The sequence below is a fragment of the Leuciscus leuciscus genome (genome assembly GCF_965113295.1).
Source record: "Leuciscus leuciscus genome assembly, chromosome: 5".
In the NCBI taxonomy this organism is placed as follows: Eukaryota; Metazoa; Chordata; class Actinopteri; order Cypriniformes; family Leuciscidae; genus Leuciscus; species Leuciscus leuciscus.
In genome coordinates this window covers 49,983,452-50,008,315 of record NC_138729.1, presented here as the reverse complement: position 1 = coordinate 50,008,315, position 24,864 = coordinate 49,983,452, and the positions used below count along the sequence as shown (strand labels likewise).

The 24,864-nt window shown below is 42.2% G+C and overlaps 3 protein-coding genes and 1 long non-coding RNA gene across 4 annotated transcripts in view; 2 read left to right on the top strand and 2 right to left on the bottom strand.

The window, feature by feature from the left end:
• The window catches only part of LOC309499746 (cystatin-A-like), a 196,200-nt gene that overhangs the window by 133,755 nt on the left and 37,581 nt on the right, over positions 1-24,864 (bottom strand). The gene's annotated exons all lie outside the window — the stretch shown is intronic.
• Positions 8,417-10,836, top strand: LOC309498982. Its single transcript, XR_014206091.1, has 3 exons — positions 8,417-8,892; positions 9,937-10,115; positions 10,811-10,836. It is a non-coding gene; the product is annotated as an uncharacterized lncRNA (long non-coding RNA).
• LOC309500024 (uncharacterized protein) lies at positions 11,737-14,380 on the bottom strand. The gene is made up of 4 exons (XM_082171558.1): positions 13,912-14,380; positions 13,606-13,771; positions 13,394-13,509; positions 11,737-13,018 (listed from the first exon to the last, which is right to left on the bottom strand). The coding sequence occupies exons 1-4, from the start codon at positions 14,131-14,133 to the stop codon at positions 12,206-12,208; spliced, it is 1,317 nt and encodes a 438-aa protein (XP_082027684.1). The 5' UTR covers positions 14,134-14,380; the 3' UTR covers positions 11,737-12,205.
• Positions 15,797-17,006, top strand: LOC309499749 (cystatin-A-like). Its single transcript, XM_082171197.1, has 3 exons — positions 15,797-15,948; positions 16,230-16,331; positions 16,730-17,006. The coding sequence occupies exons 1-3, from the start codon at positions 15,868-15,870 to the stop codon at positions 16,874-16,876; spliced, it is 330 nt and encodes a 109-aa protein (XP_082027323.1). The 5' UTR covers positions 15,797-15,867; the 3' UTR covers positions 16,877-17,006.

Below are 24,864 nucleotides of genomic sequence, written 5' to 3'. Positions count from 1 at the left end.
TGTGGACTGATTATGTTCATTTCTGCAGCATATGGTGGGCGATGCAGTGACAAATTTATCACTATGGACTCAGGCATGTTGGACTACTTAATGCCTGGAGATGAGGTCATGGCAGATAGAGGCTTTACCATAAAATACTTGCTGTTTGAGAGAAAGGCTGCAGTTATTAGCAAAATAACTAATAGTTTAATAGTTATTAAAATTAGTAAAATTTTTGGAAATAGCAACATTTTTATTGCCTACATTGCTTACAATATCGCTCAAAAACTAAACATTTTATGTGCCATATTACATTGTTTTGATAGAAAACATTTTCTGAAATGCAATAACAACTTCAAACTAAGGCATACATTAAACATACATAAACATTACCTTAAGTTGTGCAACTTAACTTTCAGAACTACAAGTGTCAACCTGAGACTGATCTGTCAGACTGTATATAGGCGAAAAAAGTGAATATAGTTTAAAGTGAACTATCCCTTTAATAATTTAATATGTGAATATGTATGCATTTTTTAACATAATACTAACTGGTATTATACTGTGTATATACACTCACCTAAAGGATTATTAGGAACACCATACTAATACTGTGTTTGACCCCCTTTCGCCTTCAGAACTGCCTTAATTCTACGTGGCATTGATTCAACAAGGTGCTGAAAGCATTCTTTAGAAATGTTGGCCCATTTTGATAGGATAGCATCTTGCAGTTGATGGAGATTTGTGGGATGCACATCCAGGGCACGAAGCTCCCGTTCCACCACATCCCAAAGATGCTCTATTGGGTTGAGATCTGTGGGGGCCATTTTAGTACAGTGAACTCATTGTCATGTTCAAGAAACCAATTTGAAATGATTCGAACTTTGTGACATGGTGCATTATCCTGCTGGAAGTAGCCATCAGAGGATGGGTACATGGTGGTCATAAAGGGATGGACATGGTCAGAAACAATTCTCAGGTAGGCCGTGGCATTTAAACGATGCCCAATAGGCACTAAGGGGCCTAAAGTGTGCCAAGAAAATATCCCCCACACCATTACACCACCACCACCAGCCTGCACAGTGGTAACAAGGCATGATGGATCCATGTTCTCATTCTGTTTACGCCAAATTCTGACTCTACCATCTGAATGTCTCAACAGAAATCGAGACTCATCAGACCAGGCAGCATTTTTCCAGTCTTCAACTGTCCAATTTTGGTGAGCTCGTGCAAATTGTAGCCTCTTTTTCCTATTTGTAGTGGAGATGAGTGGTACCCGGTGGGGTCTTCTGCTGTTGTAGCCCACCCGCCTCAAGGTTGTGCGTGTTGTGGCTTCACAAATGCTTTGCTGCATACCTCGGTTGTAACGAGTGGTTATTTCAGTCAAAGTTGCTCTTCTATCAGCATGAATCAGTCGGCCCATTCTCCTCTGACCTCTAGCATCAACAAGGCATTTTCGCCCACAGGACTGCCGCATACTGGATGTTTTTCCCTTTTCACACCATTCTTTGTAAACCCTAGAAATGGTTGTGCGTGAAAATCCCAGTAACTGAGCAGATTGTGAAATACTCAGACCGGCCCGTCTGGCACCAACAACCATGCCACACTCAAAATTGCTTAAATCACCTTTCTTTCCCATTCTGACATTCAGTTTGGAGTTCAGGAGATTGTCTTGACCAGGACCACACCCCTAAATGCATTGAAGCAACTGCCATGTGATTGGTTGATTAGATAATTGCATTAATGAGAAATTGAACAGGTGTTCCTAATAATCCTTTAGGTGAGTGTACAACCACTGATGAACATAATCGGTTTTGAAAAAAAAAAAATATATATATATATATATACAAGTGCGGACTCGAACCCAGAACCTCTGATACGCTTGGCGAAAGTTCTACCACTGGACCATTAAGATATACGTTAGTTAAGTAGGCGGATCTATGTATGTATTCGGACAAATTCTCGAGCTGACTTTATGTAAAGGACTCGTTGCACAGTTGATTTTTTTCGCTCTGAAATAAATAGCAAAAAGTCATAGCTGAGACTATGTGCATGATTATGCTGTATTATTCTACTTGATAAAAACGTATTGCAGCGAGATTATGCGTGCAATAGAACTAGAACAGCTACGTCCGTTTGACTGTTATTCATGCGCAATTGAGCATCCACATCAAAGAGCAGGGCCTCGCATTTCAAGTTCGCACAGGGCCTCGCACCCCACCTGCGACGGCGCTGGTTACGTATCATAATTGGAAACTTATGTCAAACTTGTTTTGCTTTATATATGAATTTTCCTATTTTAAATTTTGTTTGTTATTTATGATTCTCATAGATTGTATCATATTTGACTGCCACTTGGAATGCAGAAAAAGCACTTTCACTGCTGCCACTGCTCAAAAACAATAATAAATAAGTCCGATTTTATAAGTAGTGAAACAGACAGACAAACAGTGTAGTGACACAGCTCCAAAGATGGTCCAGTCAGCGTCTTTGGTGCTGTGTACTGCTACTTGAAGGCTCAGGGTAATTTCTAATTCTAATAGAAATTTAAAGTAATGACATTTAGCACTTTGTAAATCTCTCTCTCTCTCATTTTTAAAGTTTCCTACAGATGTATGTATGCTTTGCAATAATAAAAATAAAAAAGTCCACTCATGGACCAAACAGGAGGCCTTGCTGATGTACGGTTGAATTCTAAGTATTTCATTAAGAGTTATTTTATATTTTAAAAATAGTTTTGAGTTTATTTTTATTTTTTCAGCTACCACCAGAGGTACTCAGTCACATTCTTCTAGATGTTGTTTATGATTATGAAGAAGGAGACAAAGCCTTTCACACTCTGTCACTAGTGTGCAGAAAGTTTAATGAAACCATAACCATACAGGTTTTCAAAAATAAAAAAAGCTCACTTTGCCTGGCTGGACAGTATGTATATGTATTACTTTTATGAAATGAACAAAATTTGTGCACTATATTACAAATGCATTATATTTTTACTTGTGCCATTAAATAATTGTTATATAATGAAAACTGCATTATATTTAATTTAATTTGTTATTTTTAACCTTTAATAATACCAGCTGATAGGGCTCTCTGTATGTTTACAGCATTATGTGAGATTTTTTTTTCTTGAGAAAAATGAACATGTAGGCTATCTACTGTACCTAATATTTATCCAAATGAGTCATTATTGAATCAAGATTGGAATCAAATCCCAAGAATTGAATTGAAATCGTGAAATTTGTGTTAAGCAGTACAAGTAGCCTACCAGTCATTGTACCATGAAACATTGTAACACGTTGTCACTAAACTTAATACAATTCTGGTTAGTTACCAAATCTTTTGACAATCACAATTACACTTAATGTGATGCAAGTTGTTTTTGTACTCAAGTTAAGCTAATATAGCTATTTAATTAAGATTATTGCATTAATTCAGTTTTTGTAGGTATCGTTGACTGGAAGTCTGTCAGTCTGGATGTGAGGGAGGAATACAGGGTGGAGTTTGAGTTTACCAGTTGTGACCAGCCTGTGGATTCATCTACAAAAACACCACTGGATATTGCGGCAATGGAAAGAAGGGGGTCTTTACTGTGTTCTATTCAGACAAAGAGTTTGATGGCTTCTGTTCAATGGACTGCTACTACAGAATGAGTGAAGGAATGAGTTTTCTTTGTGTTTTGACTTTGAACACAATCTTTTGATGACAGAAATTGAATTGACGCTTCAAATAATAAATTGTTGAAAAATGACAACTGAATAAATGTTTTGTGGATATAAAACGGTGTCTGTTTTGCTAAATTAGTTAATGTCACTTAACAGAAGGTTATTAAACTGTTTTTACTCCTCTAGTTATTATGTGGTGAGTGTTTTATCAAACATATATATTTGTTTTTATCCAGAAAAACATTGTTTTTAGTTTGTATGCACTTTAAATGAAAGTACAAAAAACTATATTGGAAATCAGTTCAAAACAGTACAAATTACTAATTGTATAATGTATTTTTGATATGTGTAACCAATACAATGTTAAAAAACACTAAAACAGGTTATTTCCAAATGATGAACAATGTGACTCTAATAGTATCAGGAGACATTTTTTATCTTTAAAATAATAATTGTAATTAGTTTTTTATGATTTATTTGAATGACTGATCCACTATAAGCCATAAACAAAGTCACGGTGGTGATGACGTCATGTAACCCGCGTCATGCAGAAGTTCCGAAGGTAACGTTCTTTCGAATGTAATATTCTCAATATCATTATCGCTATTTTAACAGTGAATGAAAAGTATTTGGTCTTATATAATTATTTGTTGGCCAGTGGTGATTAAGTTTATGGCTCGCTTATGCGGAAAAGGAAGCTTTCGCATCCAATTGCAAAGACCTTATGGCACGCCCCATCTCTTTCCTACCTTTTGGCACGCCCATTGCTCCAGCCTGCAGTTATCCCTATAGGAAAGAGTTGGAAACTTTCTGTTGGATCAGAAGAGTGCAGAAGCAAAACAATTCGTGGAATTCATGCAGAATGAAGAAAAAATGGAAATTGTTGCATTTCTATCTGACATTACCTCCCATCTCAATGATCTGAACATGAAGCTCCAGGGCAAAAATAACACAGTGTGTAACCTCACATCAGCTGTCTGTGCCTTTCAGAAGAAACTGGAGCTGTTCAAGTGTGACTTACAGCAGGACCTGCTTCACTTCCCAAAGCTTTTGAATCAAACAGCAGGAACACATCATCATCACAATCATGCTGAATTCCTGGACAAGCTGATTGAAAATTTCCAAACTCGCTTTGGAGATTTCCCTGTGGGAAAACAAGTCTTACTATGCATGGAAAATCCATTCCTTGTCAAAAACATCGCAGAATTTTCAACTGAAGCCCTGAAAATCTGCCCATGGGCTAGTGCTGCTTCTCTTCAATCAGAGCTAATTGAGCTTCAGGAAAACCTTGCACTGCAGGAGTCTCTCTGTGACCCTGCCACCTTCTGGACTAAGATGGTCCCTGTAGCAGGTGTCCCTTTCTTGCAGAAGATGGCCCTTCAAATTCTCACCATGTTTCCCTCAACATACTGTTGTGAGTCCCTTTTCAACCATGCATATGGTGAAAAACAAATACAGGAGCACCCTCAGTAATGAACACTTACATCAGTGCCTCCGCCTGGCCCTCACTGTAACTGTATTTTCCTACTTATGCAGGTATATCATATATCCATAGATATCTCATAGATGCGTTATATCTCATACGTTTTTATAGCTCCTAGAATGAGCAAATCTTTGGAATCTGGAAATGACTGAATATGGTGAGTACTGACACCTGCCACCATATTCACCAAAACTATTTTTCTGGAGTTATTAACTTCTTGTTTTGTCTGATTGTTTGAAGGAGGATGAAGCCAGTTGATGAAGAAATAGGCATGTTGTACTAAAGAGTTTTAAATACATTACTGATTTGTTATGACTGCTTGTGTTGATTATGTTCTCATCTTGTACTTGTACAGAAAGACTACATCAAGAGGAAGAGGAGCTGGTAGCTGACACTGAACACACTTCCACACAAGACAGAAAGAGATATGGAAGCTTTTGGAAGGGTTGGGTCTTAAAAGAGCCATTGGGTTTGATAGTGTAGAGAGCTGATGGAGCAGGACTAAGTAATCCGTGACAAATCCTGCAAGAAAGGACAAAAGATAATTTTGTTACATCACATGATGAACTATAAAAACCTTGACAGCTTTCGTGGAAATTCTTAATATGAATACAAGCTACTTAATCTGACTTCTTCACCACGGGCAATTTAAACATCTCCCAGTTGTTTAAATAATAACTACAGTATCTCGAGGTAATTCCCTGAATACTTACAATACAATACAATACTTCCCTGTAGTAAGGTGACGGCGTCCCGTCAAGAAGCTACTATCACTCCTACCCTCAATCACACATGAGCACACAGGTCTTTAGGATCTATACACTCTCACTGTCCTTCTCAGGAGTACGCTGGTCCGGCACAGGATCATTAATACTAACTCCGAGTATTTCAGGCTCTATGTGTATGGCAAGCCGTTTTAACATTTAATCCTTAAAACCTACTAGTATCTATTTTCATGCTACTAGTACTTATTTTTTAGATACTAGTATCTTTTCCATTAAGTACTAGTACTTATTAATTAGCTACTAGTGCTTATTCTTTAGGTACTAGTGCCTATTTGTTAGATACTAGTGCTTATTCTTTTGGTACAAGTACATTTTTAAAGATACTAGTACTTATTCATTAGATACTAGTTCCTTTTTTATTAGATACTAGTACCTATTAAAAATACACTAGTACTTATTCATTATGTTACGGTCCCTGGTCTAGGTCAGGGATGTAACATAAACAACAAAACAATACTTCTTAGTTAGTCTTTTTTTATTGTCTTTTCTTGCTCTCTTGTTTGTCTTCAGAGCGGTCTACTTCAAATTTTACAAAACAATCTCTTGAAAAGAAAGAATCAAACAAACAAGGAAAAGATTCAAAGCAATGTGTGAATGTGAGGCTATATGTAAAGCACTTTGGTGGCCATAGCGAAATCGCTATATGAATGCAGTCCATTTACCATTTACCATTTACTTATTCATTAGCTACTAGTACTTATTCAATAGATACTAGTACTTATTTAGTACCCAGACCTCTGCTACTGCATGCCCTTTATACGTGGCCCCCTCAGCCAACATTAGTGGACACTTGTTCCAGGAGCCATTGGCCCAGGGAAACAAAAGGTCTGTTTATGGGCTGAGGGTTTGGCGACAGGCCAGGGTGTTCACCACACAGAGCGTGTCGCTCTGCCACGGCCACCTCGGGACTCGGCCGTGAAGCCAGTGCTGAAGCGGTCTTCATATGGAGGAAGCCGTGTGGCTGCGTCTACCATATGCCCCAGGAGCCTCTGAAAGTTTACGAACCTCTATTTGAGAGATGCGCTAGGCCGAGACCATCTCCACACTAGAAAAGAGATTCTCGTTCCTTGGGCGAGATTACTCTTTCCCAGTTGACCTGAAGACCCAACTGGCTATGGAGCCATTGAAGGGTAGGACCATGTACTGATACTTCGTACCTTCGAACACAAGAACACAGGAGGCCTGTAGAGCGGAAGGATAGAGATCTGAAGTACACATCTTTCAGGTCAAACGCTGCAGACCAAGCTTGGGGACGGGGCATTGAAAATGCAACTCTGTGTTTAACAAGTGAACGGAGGCTTTCGAAAAAGGGCCCGTTTCAGTTGATACAGATCCAAGATGGTCGTAAGCCACCACATTAAGGGTACAATGAAGTACAGGCTCTTGGAAGCCAGACTTCATATCGGCTGGAGGGAACGGCTACCTCGCGTCCTTCGCCAGTAGGACTGCGGCATACACACACACACAGGACAGGAGCTCTGCTCAACACCTAGGTGTGACGAATCTCACAAATCTTTTAGGAGCATCTCTGCTCAACACCGAGGAATGATGAATATCACTGAGCCTGGGCGGAAGCCGAGCGAAATGAATCGCAGGCCGAATCTGAAGGTGCCGATTGGGGCCAGGCTGGGCATCGGTTGGGAAGCGTTTCAGACTTCCATGAGACCGGACCAGGGGCCACCACAGACGTACCCGAGGTGGGGCAGCGAAGTAGAGGACAGGGATCCGGCTAAAGAGGCACGCAGGCGGCCCGAAGCGGGATCTGAGTGTGCAGTGCAACACTTACCTGACTCCACTAGGTGGCAGGGGATGCGTGAGAAGGCGGATGACCGGGTCCTCGAACAGCACCCAGCTGCCAGCTGGCGAACAAGAGGGGGCTGAGGGGTGCAAGGCTTTACAGGGTTGCACACCACCAGACTTGCCCTCTTGGGACCCAGGAACAGAGGAATTGCTCTTTCTTTGAAGTGTGGGTACCGCTTGCTCCGGCCTTTTTTTGGGAGCCAGCAGTGGAACAGACACACACAAACAAAGACTCCACCCGGCCCTCATCCAGGGGGAGGGAGTGGATGACCAACTCCAAAGGAGGATTCAGTGGCGAGTGTGACTGCAGACAAGAGGGAAGGTAAGAGTCAGGTGAAGCATGTGTAGATGAAAAGTCACTATTGGTAGCACAAGGATGCAATGGGCAACAATGTCCTCCTCCAAGATGACTCCAGCTGAAGAAAAATACACAGAGACAGGAACAGAAAAATCCACAGGAGACGCAGCACAAGACCAGGGAGACTCGAACACAACCAGGAACAAAGCAAGGTAACACCAAACTATCTGACAAGTTCAGGTCAAATAGCACAGGCATTAAATAGCAGGGCCGATTAACCTCAGCTGGCGTTGAGTAGCTCATCAGCATCAATCAACAGACACACACACACCCACACACACTGAGAGAATGAGTAAAGCCTAGTTCACACTACATGATTTTAAGCCCGATTTGCAAATCGTTGAGCTCGCCGACAGGTCAGGGTGTTATCGCGTGCAAATCGCGGGCGATGAACGTTCGCCAATCTGTTAGTATGAAAGAGCCAACAACGCATCAAAGACGCTCGCAGACGCCTCGCAGACGCGTCGCCGAGCCCAGAAAAATATCTAGCATGCTAGATATCCAGAGCTGTCGGCCGACTCAACCTCACTGATGTCATGAGCTACAGCCAATCAGAGCAAGGCATGGGTTGAGGTCACCGGGTAAATACGCGGGTAAATACGCGGTTTTCAAAGAAACACGGAAGAAGACGAGTTGGAAGAAACACGGACAGAAAGATGAGCAACATGTCAAGAAAGCAATGGACCCAGGATTTAGAGCAAAATTTAATCGAACTCTGGCAGGAGCATGAATGCCTTTATGATGTTGGACATGAGATGTACCACAACCGCTCAGAGAAAGAGAAAAGATGGACTGAAATTACAAACGCTCTTAAACAGCCAGGTGAGCAAAATGTTATTTTTACATTATCTAAATGTTATAGGTTGAAATGCAAAACTAAACATTTTTACTGTAATTCTGTTTATTGTGATATATATTATTGTGTAGTAAGAGGATATTCAGTTAAAGTTTAAAGGGATAGTTCACCCAAAAATGAAAATTCTGTCAGTAATTACTCACCCTCATGTTGTTCCAACCGCGTAAGACCTTCATTCATCTTCGGAACACAAATTAAGATATTTTTGATGAAATCTGAGCCTTGTCTCACTCCTCCATAGGCTGCTAGGTGGCCCAAACTTGCTGGCCCAGAAAAGTTATTAAAGAGATCGTTAATATAGTCCAAGTGACTCCAGTGACTCAATCTTAAGTATATCAAGCGACGAGAATACTTTTTGTGCGCAAAAACAAACAAAAATAACGACTTTATTCCACTATTCATTTCCTTCTCTCTGGGCCTCGTAGTGTTTTTGCGCTGAGCGTCTGTGTTGCACGTCACCACGTAGGCTCACTATTGGCCGACGCTGGTCATGTGTGTGATGCGTGATGACGTATAACACAGACGCGCGCGCACCGCAAAAACACTACGAGGCCCAGAGAGAAGGAAATGAATAGTGGAATAAAGTCGTTATTTTTGTTTGTTTTTGCGCACAAAAAGTATTCTCGTCGCTTGATATACTTAAGATTAAGTCACTGGAGTCACTTGGACTATATTAACGATCTCTTTAATAACTTTTCTGGGCCAGCAAGTTTGGGCCACCTAGCAGCCTATGGAGGAGTGAGACAAGGCTCAGATTTCATCAAAAATATCTTAATTTGTGTTCCGAAGATGAACGAAGGTCTTACACGGTTGGAACAACATGAGGGTGAGTAATTACTGACAGAATTTTCATTTTTGGGTGAACTATCCCTTTAAGTCCAATCTGCCTTTTGTACCAGTCGAGAGATACTTTAAACCAGGGAAGGATTAGTTTGAAACAGACAAAATAAAATAAATGAATTTGTGGGGATGCATAACTGAAAATAATGCATTTTCTTTATTAATTGTAGAGTTTACTGTTGAGGACATTAAGACCAGGGCAATATCCCTGCGAACGCAGTACTGTCGTTTGCAGAAACCCAAACCAAGTGGGAGTGGCAGCAAACCCTTGACTCCACGGCAAAGGTGGCTTCTCAGAGTGATGGATTTCATCAAAACATATATTGTCCACCGGCCATGTGAAACAACAGTAAGTTAAACAGTCAACAGAAGCAAAAAATTTATTTGTAATAGCATGCATTTGTAACACTCATACACCAACATATACATATTAAAACGAACAAGGCCTGTGAGCGGTCTTGACGTGTTTTTGTTTACAAACTATTAAAAGTTTACAATGTATTAAATTGATGAAGAAGGGTATTAAACTAGTCATGCCAAATATCATTACAAAGGTGAAAGGGTTTAGATGTCATTTCTTTTATAATACATTTTATGCAACAAGGTCATATCTGAATGCACTCATTCTGTGCGTCCGTCATAACTCCAGACGAGATTGCTCTGCTGAAATAGCCATGTCCACAAACGTATTACAGATGAGAAATATTGGTTTTCCATCGGATTTTGTATAACATAATCTACCTAACAATTTACATTATGCAATAATGTGTATTTGAGGACAAAAGCTTATTAATAGTGGCAGATTTGGCATATACACAAACATGCACACTCACTCAGTCACTGACTGAAAAAATCACTGAAAAATACAATACCACACACATACACACGCTGTGTCACACATGCTACAGTAATACTTTTATTCTGCTCTCTTGACTCAAATCTTACACTGTGCTGAACTGGGTAATGTAAGTGCATGTTGTTAATGTAAGTGCATGTTGTTAAAGCAGCTCTTTCTTAATCCTATCACCGTCTTCTCTGTTCCAGCTTGGTGCATCATTCAGTGGGCAGAGTGATGCAGAGGATATGGATCTCTCAGACCTAAGGCCTGATACACCATCTGTGGACAGCTCCCCATGTTCTGCATCCACCCCAATTCCGTCAAATCAAGAAGCCTTTCCATTACCAGAGGAAACTGCTTCAACTGCTTCAAGTGATAGCAGTAAACAACCACGTTTGAGCAACAATCCCCAAAAAAGAAAGCGGGTGTCTGAGGATGCTGTAGAGCTGCAGAAGCTGGATTTGTTGAAACAGATGGTTTCTCAAGTGGACTCACAAACACCTCGGGATACATTAACTTCTTTTGGGAACCAGGTGGCTTTGGAATTGAGGGATATTCAAGACCCAGTTCTGTTATCACGAGTAAAAAGAAGCATAATGATTATGATATACAACGCCCAGGAGAATGACAGAAGCGGGTCATTGTCGTCACCTGGACAACCTACCCCATATCAACCTGTCAATTCAGGTCTACCTACGGCCCAGTCTCATTCCCAGCAGCCTTATTATGCCTCAGGTCATGGGTTTCATAGATCACTTTTGGAGACACAACCCGAACATGCCTATGACTAGACATTTTAATGAACCTTTAAATAATTGTGGATTTTTACTATTTTAAACATTATTGTTCTATTACATTTTATTTTATTATAGTAGTGCACTACTTGCAGTTGAAACTTGTTTGTATAATGTTCCTTTTTTCTTTAATATAAACATACTTTTTTTTTAATAATAAAAACACAAATTCTAAAACAGGCTGGCTGTCCATTTCTCAAAGCTTTTATATTCTAAGTATATTCAAAGTGAAGTGACCTAATTGACTGTTCAATGCTCAAATTGTTGATGATTGAATTTGTTGTGGAAATAATTCTATTCGGAGAGTAGGAGGAAGGAGACAAGTCGAAACCTTTGAAAAGTCAAAGTATCAAAAAATGTTTATTTCTTGCAAGAAAATATTACAGAAATTCTTTTTGGCATTCACATACAGAGAGCATCTGATATGTGAAGGCAAAGAGTCAGTTCCTCTGCCAAGCTTATATACCCTTAACACATCCTGAATAGGCTGCATCTGTCTCAAAAGATAATAAAAGTAATAAAAGGAAAAACAACTATTTACAAAGTGCAGACCAATTGTTTTTTATTATGTACACTCTTATGGGGAATGGTGTATATATATTTAACATATGTAAATTTTAGCTTATTGTTAGAACACATATTGCTGTGCACCACAAACACAATCATTGAGAAGCAATGTTAACAACACTACAAATTGATAAAACAATATTCTTTATTAATACAGGACTTTTGAACACACAAGAAAATAAATGTCCTAAACTGACTTTAACCTGCTGTTTGCTGGGATAACTCTACATCAGTTCCTTTTTAAATGCGTTGATCCTGCCAAGGAACACTTCCTGCTGGTGAGACAAAGTAGTCCCGCATCAGATTGCGTTGCATTTTTGCTGTCGCTGTACAATTGCGATGTGAGGTGTTCTCCATCGGTTGGAAAGCACCCATGCCATGATTCCTCCATTGCCCATCAACCATGTTGTGGTCAGCAGTCTCCCAGTCTGCAAAAACTGGAGGGGCATATGCTTCTGACCTGCGCTCGCAGAGGAAGTTGTGGATGCACAGGGAAGCCATTGTTATCTTTACCACCTTGTCTGGCTCCAAGCATATGGTCGACCTGAACACTCTCAACCGGTTGGCAAGAATGCCAAATGCATTCTCTACCACCCTTCGTGCCCTAGACAAACGATAGTTAAAAACCCTCTGACTGTGCTCCATCTGCCTGAAAGGATATGGCTTCATTAGGTCATGCCTTAAGGGATATGCATCATCTCCCACAAACATGTAGGGCATCACTGTGTCAGAATCGGGCAAGGGCTCAGGTGGGGGAAAGCTCAGTCTGCCCTCGTCCATGGCATTGCGCAGGTCAGAGTGAGCAAACAGTCCGGCATCTGAAACTCGACCTTGGGTACCCACACTTGCGTAGATGAATTTGTAGTTCGCATCTACTGCAGCCATCATAAGCACAGAGAACCTCCCCTTGTAGTTGTGGTAAAAACTTCCACTTTTTCTTGGAGGCTGTATGTAAATGTGCTTTCCATCCAATGCCCCAAGGCAATGTGGAAACTGCCACTTTCTTTCGAAATCCATGGCTATTGTACGCCACTCTCCCTCCGTTGATGGTGTCTAAAATAATACGACACACCAAAAGTCAGTGACTGGAATTATTATATATATATTCAAGAATACAGTTATATGTAGAACAAAATTGGATAGTCATACTTTTGTGAGTCAAACTCCTTCTCACTTAATCCATATAAATATGTATATAAAGATAAACTAGAGATTAAACATACAAGTATGTGTAGACATCAAAATATAATTACTTATGCTTTTCGGAAGTATATCCCTGTTTGTAATCATAGGTTTTACTAAAATACTTTTAGGAAAAAGGAAAGTCAACTGTATATTGCTGATGTCCACAATGTTGATGTTCTGGGTGTTCTTTTTTAAAATGAAGTTGTAGAGTGTATATCTTTACATTTTGTAATGACTCCCTACCTTCAAGAAATCCTCCTTCATAACCTGGTACAGAGCTGTACAGGTTTCCATCACTATTTGTGAGATGGTGCTTGTCCCCATCCTGTACTGGAACCTGAGGGACTTGAACGTTTCACCTGCATGACACCAAAAAGTTCAGAAACATACCCAGACAGACAAAAACGTTATCACTATATTCAGTTCATATTAGTTTAAAATGAAATCACACAAACCTGTTGCCAAGAACCGCAGGGTCAAAGACAGACGCTCTCTGGGTGGTATTGCACGTCTCATCTTGGTGTCCTGCTTTGTTATAAGATGTTGGACTTTATCCAGCAAAAAATCAAACTCCTCTGCCGTCATTCGCAGCAACTCCCTGAAGCCTGACCTATCATTATTCTATTACAATGATAAATAAATCAAGAAACACAGCTTTTTAGCACAGTACACAACATATTGATATTTTAACATTTTAAATGCGGCCGTCAGCCAAACATAAGCATGCAGCTACATCTCCGATATAAACATGCTGTACTCACCTCCAACTCTCTCTGTAACACAGACAATCCCTGCTGTTCACGTATTCGGATCCACTCTTTCACCCATACTCTCTTGTTTTTTCTTTTTTGGCGTTTTTTCTCAGAGCAAATCATCGCGCACACAATTCGCATAACTAGTTTCTGTCTGTCGTCCATATTCGCGCGTTGTGTTCTTCTTCGTCTTCTTCGCTGGGTATTGGCGCGCGTGCTGTTTCGCGTCATTTCCGGTTCGTTTTATCGCGTGATTTTTCGTGACAAAACGTGGTTTGTAGACAAGATAGAATAGTTGGGTGACAGAGTTGTTGTCAACTCGTGTAGTGCGTTACCTCCTGTTGCGGATCAATCACGTTGTGTCGTGTGGTGTGAACAGCTCAACAACTTGAACACTCCTGATTTCACAGAGAGCAAGTCATGTAGTGTGAACCGCACAGTTCAGCCCGACGTTTCAAAATCACGTAGTGTGAACTAGGCTTTAGTGAACCCATGATTTAGCTAAAGATCTTGCACAGCTTGCATATCACACCTTATACATTCAGTTCATTCTCCACTCTTATTCAAATGCAAGGTACAGGAGATTACACCTGTTTGTGGGACTGTCACATAATTAAAGCCTTTTAGTCCAAAGTTGTCATTGAATTGAACAAAGGTTGTTCATGCCTTTGTGTCATCCCGTTTGGATTACTGTAATGTGTTGTATCTGGGTGTGAGTCAGGCATCTCTCTCTCTCTCTCGTTTGCAGCTTGTTCAGAACTCAGCTGCTAGATTTTTAACGGGTACTGAGAAGAGATAGCATGTTACTCCTGTGTTAATCAAACTACATTGGTTACCCATACGATACAGAATTCATTACAAAGTGTTGTTGTATGTTTTTAAGGCTCTGCATGGCTTAGCACCAGAGTATGTTACTGATTTAATCAGTCGCTGTCAATCCAGTAGATCTCTGCGCTCAAATGATCAATTGCTCCTCATGGTTCCGCGATCTCGTTTAAAATGTAAAGTTATCGGGCTGTTGCAGCTCCCAGGCTCTGGAATGACCTTCCTCTGTCTGTAAAATCTCCTCCTTCATTGGGTGTTTTTCAGAGTGCGCTTAAAACGTATTTGTTTTTTTTTTAGCATTTGAAAATGCTTTGTAAGCTGTGTATGACATATTTGCATTGTTTTTATGTTTTTGGTTTTTATTTTCTCTTTTATATTTTTCTGTACAGAACTTATGGTGTTGAAAGTGCTCTATAAATAAAGTTGAGTTGAGTTGAGGAGAATTGAGTCACATATTCCTTGTAAATTAAAAAGCGATGACTTTTTCACTTGTTAATTATTAGGAAAAATATTTTGATGTCTTGGATTAGTGATAAATCAGCCTCTCAAAATGTTGGCATAAAATTATGCATTTTGTTCTGTATTTTTTGTTGTTGGTTCAATTGTATTTTTCATTTATTTATATCTATTTATATTGTGTTGTCGTACTTGATTTTGTTATTATTCATTGTTATTCATATTAAAAAATATTTTTATAAATATTTTTAAATATATTTTTTAAAAAAGAAAATATTTTGAGCAATGTTATTTACTCTAAATATTGTTAGTAAATTCATAAAAAAAATAAAAATAATTGTATTACTTTTTTAATGATCTGGTTGAAGATTGGGACAAAATGTTCCTAAAACATAAACTCCCTAATTGTATTTAAAACAAAAACTTATCCACAAATAATTGCATACGTTGTGCAATAAATGTCAAAACGTTTTGTTTTGTTTTTCTGAAAAGTAAAAAAAAAAAAAAAAGTTAAAAAAAAAATTCGGAATATTGCACAACACCCCAAAGTAAAACTCCGCCTATTCATTCATTCATTCTGATGTCATGAGATTTTGGCAGCATAAATAGTGGATCAAAATCAATCTGTGAGACAAACTGCCTGATAATACAGTTTATTTCATCCAGACTTTATTCACCAGCACAATGGCTACAGAAGAGGCAAATCTTGGAGGATGGAGCACAGTGAAGCCTGTCACTGAAGAGGTGAAGGAAATCTGCATTGAGGTAAGAGACAGAAAATCACTAGTAAATGTTTTTGTTAAAACACTGCCTAGTAAAATGATCTATTTCGGTGCTGTGAAATGTGTTGGGGAAATTATTTGTTGTTATTTTCAAAAAAACTGTTTTACTTTTCACTCAAAGTCACAAAACGTTTTACATGAGTTTTCTGATATCTAAATGATAGATGTAACTCCCTAGAGACCTTTTTATAATAATAATAATAATAATAATAATAATAATAATAATAATATAGATTAATATAAAATGTGCATTTGTTGATTCAGGAGAAGCCAGAGATCGAGAAGACGACTGCAATCAATTTTAAAGATTACATTCCTTTACTCTATAAGAGTCAGACTGTGAATGGAACAAACTATTTGGTCAAGGTAAATTAGTGTTTTGTTTTGATTTATGGATTTTTGAGTTTGATGTTTTCATCACTGAAACTCTTCCAAGGCACAATTTGTATTTCCATTATGTGTCCTAAACGGATGTGAAGTGTCCAGTAATTTTTCCATCCTCTCTGAGAAGTTAAAATGCATCAAGTCACTGTATAAAGTTTCTCTGCATTTGTAGCCTATAAGAGAAAACTCTTCTCAACTTTGTAGTGTTGCTGGACATTCAAATCTAGTCGGCAACGGTCACTGTAGCAGAACTCGCAGATATTTGTGCGCTGTCATGGAAAATGAATGCGTTTTGGTCGCTATCAATGTGAACAGAGTTTTACATGGAAGAGATCAATTATAAATACATGTGGATTTCTCTCTCTCTCTCTCTCTCTCAGCTGGACGTCTGTCAAGAGAATGACGCACTAGAAGATGAGTGCGTTCATGCGATTATACATCAAGCTCTTCCCTGCAATGGAGGGGAACTAACTGTGACTGGAGTCCAGTACCCTAAAACCATCATTGACCCTCTGGTCCCCTTCTGAACACTTCTAACCGCATGCAGAAAATAGTCTGTCTGATATAATAACAGACACACATAGAGCTTCCATACTGTATAGAGGAACTATTGAAAACGGTTTCATTACTCAATATTAAACTCAATATTCAAACCAACAGTATCTGTGTCAGTATGTTTATATGAACAACACCAAATTCACTTCACTTTACTAAAATTGTTTTATGCTGAAATAATACACAAAAAACTGTTTAATTGGTTGTCTGCATGACTTTTTAAAGGGGAAAAAAATCTCTTTTTACAGTGAATCATTCATGACATTCATTTTTATTTATTTTTATTTTAAGGCTGCATTGACTGTCTAAACGAATGTAATTTTAAACATTTCTCAGACTGATAAACAGATTATTAGATTAGACATATTAGATTGTATTATATGAACCGAAATCTTGTTCATCTCAACCTCACGTCATTCCAAACCTGTACAGATCTATATAATGACATTATATAAATCAGTGGTATATAACCATAAAAATATGACGCAATTGAATTGAATGCTAATAAATTGAAGCTGGTTCGGATGTTGGGATTAAAGCTAAAGTTTGCAGGACAGTGGCCCTCCAGCAGCAGGATTGGACACCCCTTAAATATGTCATATTTGTTCTGGAGAATTAGGTAAGGACTGTATTTGTGCTGAACAGGAGGATTTGTATCCGCATTGGTGTGTCGACAAGAGAGACCATCCTTCTCCGTAAAACAAGCCCATATGTCGTTTGTACATGCAGCGTATTACGACCTACAGTTACATTTTAAAATTAAGCGCCCTCTAGCAGTCTTATAAATAATGTCAGTCTCGTTTATCGGGTGTGTCGTCATCAAATGACATTTGACTACCAATAAAAAAAAGTGACTCTGAACGTCATAATCCATGTGTGTTTTGTTTTATTTAAAGATATTTTTAATTTATCGCTGTGATTGTCGCCAATTCATGTGTAAGTAAGTGTAGTTTGATGTTTTCTTTACAAATTAGTTGCGAATGCCACTGAATGAATGTGATTTTACCACAGTAACATTAGCGCGATCCTGTGAGTAAAAGCCCAGTGCCCACAACGCTTACCATATTTTTATTAGTAACTAGTTTTACTGTGGAATTTGTAGTTAAATAAGAGTAACACAACACCATGCTTTTAACACTGTGGTTTTACTGTGGTATTTGTAGGTAAAACACAGTTACAACATTTACCATGCTTATACCACAGAAACTGTGGTTCCCTTTTGAGAGTACTCTCGTGTTGTGTAAGCCTTAGCTTACGCTACGCGAAAGTCCCTTTTTCTCGAGAAGATTGAAGCCAAAATTATCCTATAATTTGTATAATTTAAAACGCACTTGCTGCAGCAGTAGACCTAAGCGAGACGGCTTAGCGCGCTTATTGGCTGCTCTGCGGCAACTGCTGCAAACTATGGAGAGGCAGCTGTGACGTACTGACCAATGAGGGCGCTTCGCGCTCTTTGTACGTCATGGCCCGCCAAAACGGGTGTGGCCAAGGCTATATAAACTGCGCCCTCCCATAGGTGCCTTGATTTCATCTCCTTTCAGCGTAGGATTCTCTTCGCTGACTCTGGAAGAAGCCTACCGTCGACACAGCACTTCAGCGGGACGAGCTACTGCACTGCAGGACTGAGGAAGCCGGCTTGGATACCTTCTACGTCGCCTTCAGCCGCCGTCTCAGCTACGCCATCCGGCGCGCACATATCCTTTTGAAGCTTTCTTCTAAAAGAGCAAATTCGCGGGCGTTGTTACAAATGCCCCGCCTCAACTGCGGCTCGTGCCTAGCCCCCCTCACGGCCGGAGACCGCCACATCCTTTGCGTCTCCTGCCTGGGGAAGGACCACGCTGACCTCGCGCTCTCTAAAGGCGGCTGTCCTGTGTGCGATTTGATGGTCTTACCGACCCTGCGGGCTCGGTTAGCAATCTTCAGCGAGGATACGCTTCCTTCTCTCTCTCACGGGCCACGCTGTAAAAAAGCGCCGCTCCCAGGGAGCACCGGAAGCCTCAGCAACTCCCGAGCTCACGCCGGTAGGATCCCCCGTGCCTCGCCCACTGATTCGCCCTCACCGGTCTCTTTCTTGGATGGCCAGCGCCCGGCGGTTTCCGCAGCCGCTCCCATCACTTTCGGTGGACCAGACGGTGACGATGCTCTCTCGCCGCCTCGGAAAGTGGCTGGTCGGGGCTCCATTCCGGACCCCGCCCCCTCAACCCAGACCAGCACCAGTGGGGTAAGAGCCGGTGTGGATGCTGAACTCATCCGCATGTTGACAAAGGCCATGGAGGACCTCGGCCTCGAGTGGTCTTCACCCGCCGAACCAACACGCAACAGGCTCGACAAGTGGTTTTTGCAAGGACGCCGCCAGGCCCCTCAGCAAAGGCCCGCCCCGTTCCTGCCGGAACTCCATGATGAACTTACTAAGTCATGGAAGGCTCCATATTCCGCCAGGCTGAAAGCCAGTGTTTCCTCAACGTTCTCCGTTGTTGACGGCGCTCAGAAAAAGGGCTACCAGCATCTTATTGAAGAGGCCGTATCCGCGCACCTTTGCCCCGCCCTCCACCGGATGGCAGTCTAAGGCCGCTCACTCCTCTAAAGCCTGCCGGACTACTTCAGCTCTCACCGGTCGCGCCTACGCCGCCGCCGGTCAGGCTGCATCAGCACTCCACATGATGGCGGTGCTGCAAGTCTTTCAGGCCAACCTTCTCCGCACACTGGACGAGGTTGACCCGAACCAAGACGCGTTCAGAGACCTGAGAAGCGCTACTGACTTAGCCCTGCGGGCTACAAAGACCACCGCTCAGGCTATCGGTAGGAATATGGCGGTCCTGACTGTTTTGGAGCGACATCTGTGGCTGACGCTAACAGAGATGAAGGACTCGGACAGGGCCTCCTTTCTGGACTCGCCTATCTCGCCATCCGGTCTGTTTGGCCCGTCTGTCAAGGGCTTCGCGGAATGCTTCTCCGAGGCACAGAAAGCGTCACAGGCCCTGCGACACTTCTTGCCTAAACGCTCAAGTTCTGCCTCAGGCCGCTCAAAGAAACAGCCGCCTGCTCAGACTCCGAGGCCTCCGCTTCAGCCGCCAGCTTTTCAGCGCCGTCCACGCGCTGAGGCTCCCCATCGCTCGTGCTCGTCTAGCCGCAGCAGACCACCTCCCTCACGGGGCCAGAGGCCCAAGATTGTGCTAGACCCTGAGCCTCCGAAAACCTCCTAGCCACGAGGGGCAAACGACGACGGTTAAGTCCCGCCGCGGCCGGACCGCCGTCGAAGAGCTTGCGCACACTTCTCACAGTTCCCTCACCGGAGGCGACTGGAGATGTCTATACTGCAGTACACGAGTCTGTTATACAACATGCACGCCTGCACACAAACAGCGTTTTTACGGCGACCCAAATAAATCTCAAAAAGAGAAAAATTTCTGCCTTTTACCCGGCTTACGCCAACTGTGTTCTAAATGTAGGAACTGTGCCCACTTTTCAGTGCTCACCCCTACTCATAAACACTGCCAGTTCAGTGTCGCACACACACTTAGGGCCTCCACTAATAAAAAACTTCCCGCTCTCGCGGCTAGTGTATCATGTGTAAACCAGGCGCCCGTTATCCAACACGCACCTTCTCACATAAGCGCTGTATGTACAGTGTCACAAGCACAAGTCAATCAGGTCACCGGATCCCTATCACACAGCGATCCGAGCCCAGATATCATTCTGCCCCTAGCCTTGTCCGCAAAAGCGTGGGAAATCATCCCGGGTGTGTCAGAATGGGTGCTAAACATAATCAAACAGGGCTATTCGCTGCAGACCTCCGCGCTTTTGAGCCATGGTCGAAACTACGGTAAAAGACGAAGTAGCACACCTACTTCGCACCGAGATAGCGAAACTGCTGAGAAAGGGTGCGATCGAAACCGTTCCTCTTACACAGAGCGAGTCAGGTTTCTACAGCCGCTATTTTCTCGTTCCAAAAAAGGATGGCGGTCTCCGACCCATCCTAGATCTCAGACTATTGAACAAAGAGCTTATGAGGCGATCGTTCAAAATGCTGACGACCAGAAATTCTCGCGCAAATTCGCCCGGGAGACTGCTTTATACTGGTAGACCTGAAAGACGCGTACTTTCAGATACAAATAGCGCCCCGCCACAGGCCATTCTTGAGATTCGCCTTCGAGTGCCAGGCTTATCAGTACACAGTCCTTCCGTTTGGCCTGTCTTTGGCACCTCGTACATTCACGAAGTGCATGGACGCGGCGCTCGCTCCCCTGAGACAACAGGGTATGCGAATATTGAACTATTTAGACAACTGGTTAATTCTAGCACAGTCAAAGACGGAACTGATGACTCACAAGGCTCTGCTTCTCAATAATTTGCAGAATTTGGGTCTCAAAATCAATCTGACCAAGAGCTCGCTGTCACCCAGCCAGAGAATCTCCTGTCTGGGAACAGAAATAGACTCTGTGTCGATGAAAGCGCGCGCGCTCAACACAGCGCGCGCTCTCCATCCAACGCCTAGCGGCGTCATTCAGAATTGGCGACATCATTCCTCTCAAAATGTTGCAGAGGACTCTGGGTCGCATGGCATCGGCTTCAGCAGTACTTCAGCTGGGCCTGCTACATATGCGCCCCCTCCAGTACTGGCTAAAACCCAGAGTCCCATCTCATGTGTGGGCATCGGGTCAATTTCGTCTCAGGGTAACCCAGGGCTCTATCAAAGCCCTGGAACCTTGGAAGACGGCCATCTGGTACCAGTCAGGTGTCGACATAGGGAAGAGCTCGAAGCTAAAAGTAGTCTCGACAGATGCTTCCAACCTCGGTTGGGGTGCCCTGTTCGAGGGCAGGCCCACCTCCGGCCTCTGGTCAGGCCCGGAGAAATGCCTACACATAAACTGTCTAGAGATGAGAGCTGTCGAGTTAGCTCTGGAGGTTTTTCTCCCATACTTGCGAGGTCACCACGACTTAGTCCGTACGGACAACATGGCGGTGGTGTCCTACATAAACCGCCAAGGCGGCATCAGATCTCGGAGCCCGTACACCAGGGCCAAACGCCTTCTCGTGTGGGCTCAGCACAATCTGCGCTCGCTGAGAGCGGCGCACGTACCAGGCACCCTAAACCTGGGTCCAGACATGCTATCCAGGGGCAACGTTCCCCCAGGGGAATGGTCCCTGCACCCCAAGGTGATCCAGTTGTTATGGAGCATCTTTGGCAGTGCAGAGGTCGACATCTTCACCTCAGAAGACAACGCTCATTGCCCAATTTACTTTACGAAGAACAACAACGCGCTGGCCCACGACTGGCCCAGGCGTCCGCTCTATGCGTTCCCACCGATCTCGTTGTTACCACAGGTGATCAAACGGATCAGGGAGACCAAATGTGCGATGCTCCTAGTAGCCCCTCTCTGGACGAACCAGATGTGGTTCCCGGAGCTACCGGGAACGGCTCCGTGGCCGATTCCAGTGAGGAGAGACCTCCTCTCCCAGGCCAAAAGGAAGCTCTGGCATCCCCATCCCGAGCTGTGGGCCCTGCATGAATGGGCCCTCAACGGGTACCCGTTAACCTCCCAGAAGTAGTTCTAAACACTATCACAGAGGCCAGAGCTCCCTCTACTAGACGGCTTTACGCCTTAATGTGGTCAGTGTTCTCTAACTGGTGCTCAGCGAGGGACATACAACCACAATGCTGTGGAGTATCGGAGGTGCTCTCCTTCCTCCAGGAGCTCTTGGATGCGGGTAGATCCCCTTCCACGCTCAAAGTATATGTGTCAGCCATAGCGGCATTCGTAACGCCGGCGTCTGGCTAGTCACTGGGGAGAAACGATCTAGTCGTCCGCTTCCTCAGGGGAGCTAGGAGGCTAAACCCCCCTCGGCCCCCTTCGGTTCCCGTATCCCCCCTCGGCCCCCTTCGGTTCCCGTATCTTTCCGAAATATCTTTCACTCAAAACCGTTTTTCTGATGGCTCTCGCCTCAGTCAAACGTGTGGGTGACCTGCACGCGCTCTCCGTGAGCGCTACCTGTCTTGAATTTGGGCCTAATGACTCTAAAGTCATCCTCAAACCGAGACACGGTTATGTTCCTAAAATACTTGCCACTCCCTTCAGAACGCAAGTCATTTCCCTATCTGCTCTCCCTATATCTGTGCCGTCTCGCTTAGGTCTGCTGCTGCAGCAAGTGCGTTTTAAATTATACAAATTATAGGATAATTTTGGCTTCAATCTTCTCGAGAAAAAGGGGCTTTCCCGTAGCGTAAGCTAAGGCTTACGCAACACTCGTTCCCTCATCTCAGGGAACCGAGGTTACTTTAGTAACCGAGACGTTTCACTGTGTAGCCTATTTGTAAAGCACAGTAACACAACACTTACAATGGTTTTACCCAAGTAACCATAGTTTTACTGTGGTTTTTGTAGTTAAAGCGCAGTACCACAACACATACCATGGTTTTAACACAGTAACTGTAGATTTACTATGGTGTTTGTAGTTAAAACACATTAACTTACCATGCTTTTACCACAGTAACTGTTTTTACTGTCTACTATTTGTAGTTAAAGCTCAGTAACCACCACAGCACTTACAATAGTTTTACCAGAGTAACCATAATTTTACTGTGGCATTTGTAGTTGAAACAGTAACATTATGCACTTGTTAACAGTAACAACATGCACTTGCCATGGTTTTACCACAATAATCTCATCACTTGCCATTCCTTTTATACCTTTTTGTAATGTAATTTGTAATGATTTATAATGAATACACTTGTTTGAGCAGCACCTGAGTTACTTTAATCACTCTGTAAACCATGAACACACACTTAATCTAGCCTCATGAACTTGCCGTGTAATCACAACGTAATCACGTTCTCTTAAAGTCAAGCACCCATTACATCTCCCCTTTTCAGTTTTTAAATGTACAGCATTAAATGTGCCTTAAACATTTCCTTTAGCATTAATCAACATCTACATTTAACCATATGAACCTTCTTCTTTCTCTTTTTTCTCTTGTATTTTTTTCACAAATCTAATGTTCCCGTGGTTACGCCAGTGACCCACTTTTTTTATTATATTTATTGCATGTCGATTTTATAGCTGGGCATTTTTTCCTGTTGTCTGTGTTTGATTTTTCCACATCTTCCACATTTTAGTTCTCCTTGCTCTTTGTCATTTTTCCTTTTAGGTTTCCATTTCTGTTGTCCTCTGTCTGCTGCTTTTCCTTGAGCTATCTCTTGTACTGAAGTGCACGCCTCAAATTTCTTCTCGTCATCCTCCTCATTAAAGGAACACGCCGACTTTTTGGGACTTTAGCTTATTCACCATATCCCCCAGAGTTAGATAAGGTCATACATATCCTTTTCATCTCCGTGCGTACCATAACTCTGTCTGACACACCCACCGCTAGCCTAGCTTAGCACAAAGACTGGAGGTAAACGGCTCCAGCTAGCATACTGCTTAGAGCCCTGCACAGGGCAAAAAATCCAGCCCTAACCGAGACCTGGCCCGTGGTGTTCAAGCCCTAATCTGGCCCCAGCCCGAAAACGTCTGCAATTTTTCAGCCCGAACCCGACCCGAGACCAACATCAATATCACTTTAAGCTCTCTCTGATGCGCGCTGTCTCTGCTAGACGCACACACATACACACAGACGCTACTAGGTAAAATTGTATTATAGGCCTCAAACATAACTACCACCACCGACAATTATGCCCACAAATATTAATACAGACTGTCCATTACAGAGAAGCATGCAGTAGAGAATATTATATAGCCAAATGTGATCCAGCAGTAAAGATTTACGGCCTACATGTACCTTTTTTTGATGTTAAGTAACTTTACTGAAGCACAACGTTTCAAAGAACTCTTCGCCAACTGGCTAACGTTAAATAATAATAAAAATATAAAAATCCGTTGAAGTTAAGAGGCTCATTCACTGTTTATTCGCGAGTGTTGTGAAGAAAAAGAATATCATCCACTGTTGAAGGCTTCAGGCTCAT

What these genes read in the sequence shown, in the direction of transcription:
- LOC309500024 (XM_082171558.1), bottom strand. Translation starts at nt 14,133, where the DNA reads ATGACGCGAAACAGCACGCGCGCCAATACCCAGCGAAGAAGACGAAGA. An exon ending in CCTGCGGTTCTTGGCAACAG is followed by an intron (nt 13,510 to 13,605) that starts GTTTGTGTGATT and finishes GGTGTCATGCAG; the next exon opens with GTGAAACGTTCAAGTCCCTC. An exon ending in TGAAGGAGGATTTCTTGAAG is followed by an intron (nt 13,019 to 13,393) that starts GTAGGGAGTCAT and finishes GTATTATTTTAG; the next exon opens with ACACCATCAACGGAGGGAGA.
- LOC309499749 (XM_082171197.1), top strand. Translation starts at nt 15,868, where the DNA reads ATGGCTACAGAAGAGGCAAATCTTGGAGGATGGAGCACAGTGAAGCCT. An exon ending in TGAAGGAAATCTGCATTGAG is followed by an intron (nt 15,949 to 16,229) that starts GTAAGAGACAGA and finishes TTGTTGATTCAG; the next exon opens with GAGAAGCCAGAGATCGAGAA. An exon ending in GAACAAACTATTTGGTCAAG is followed by an intron (nt 16,332 to 16,729) that starts GTAAATTAGTGT and finishes TCTCTCTCTCAG; the next exon opens with CTGGACGTCTGTCAAGAGAA.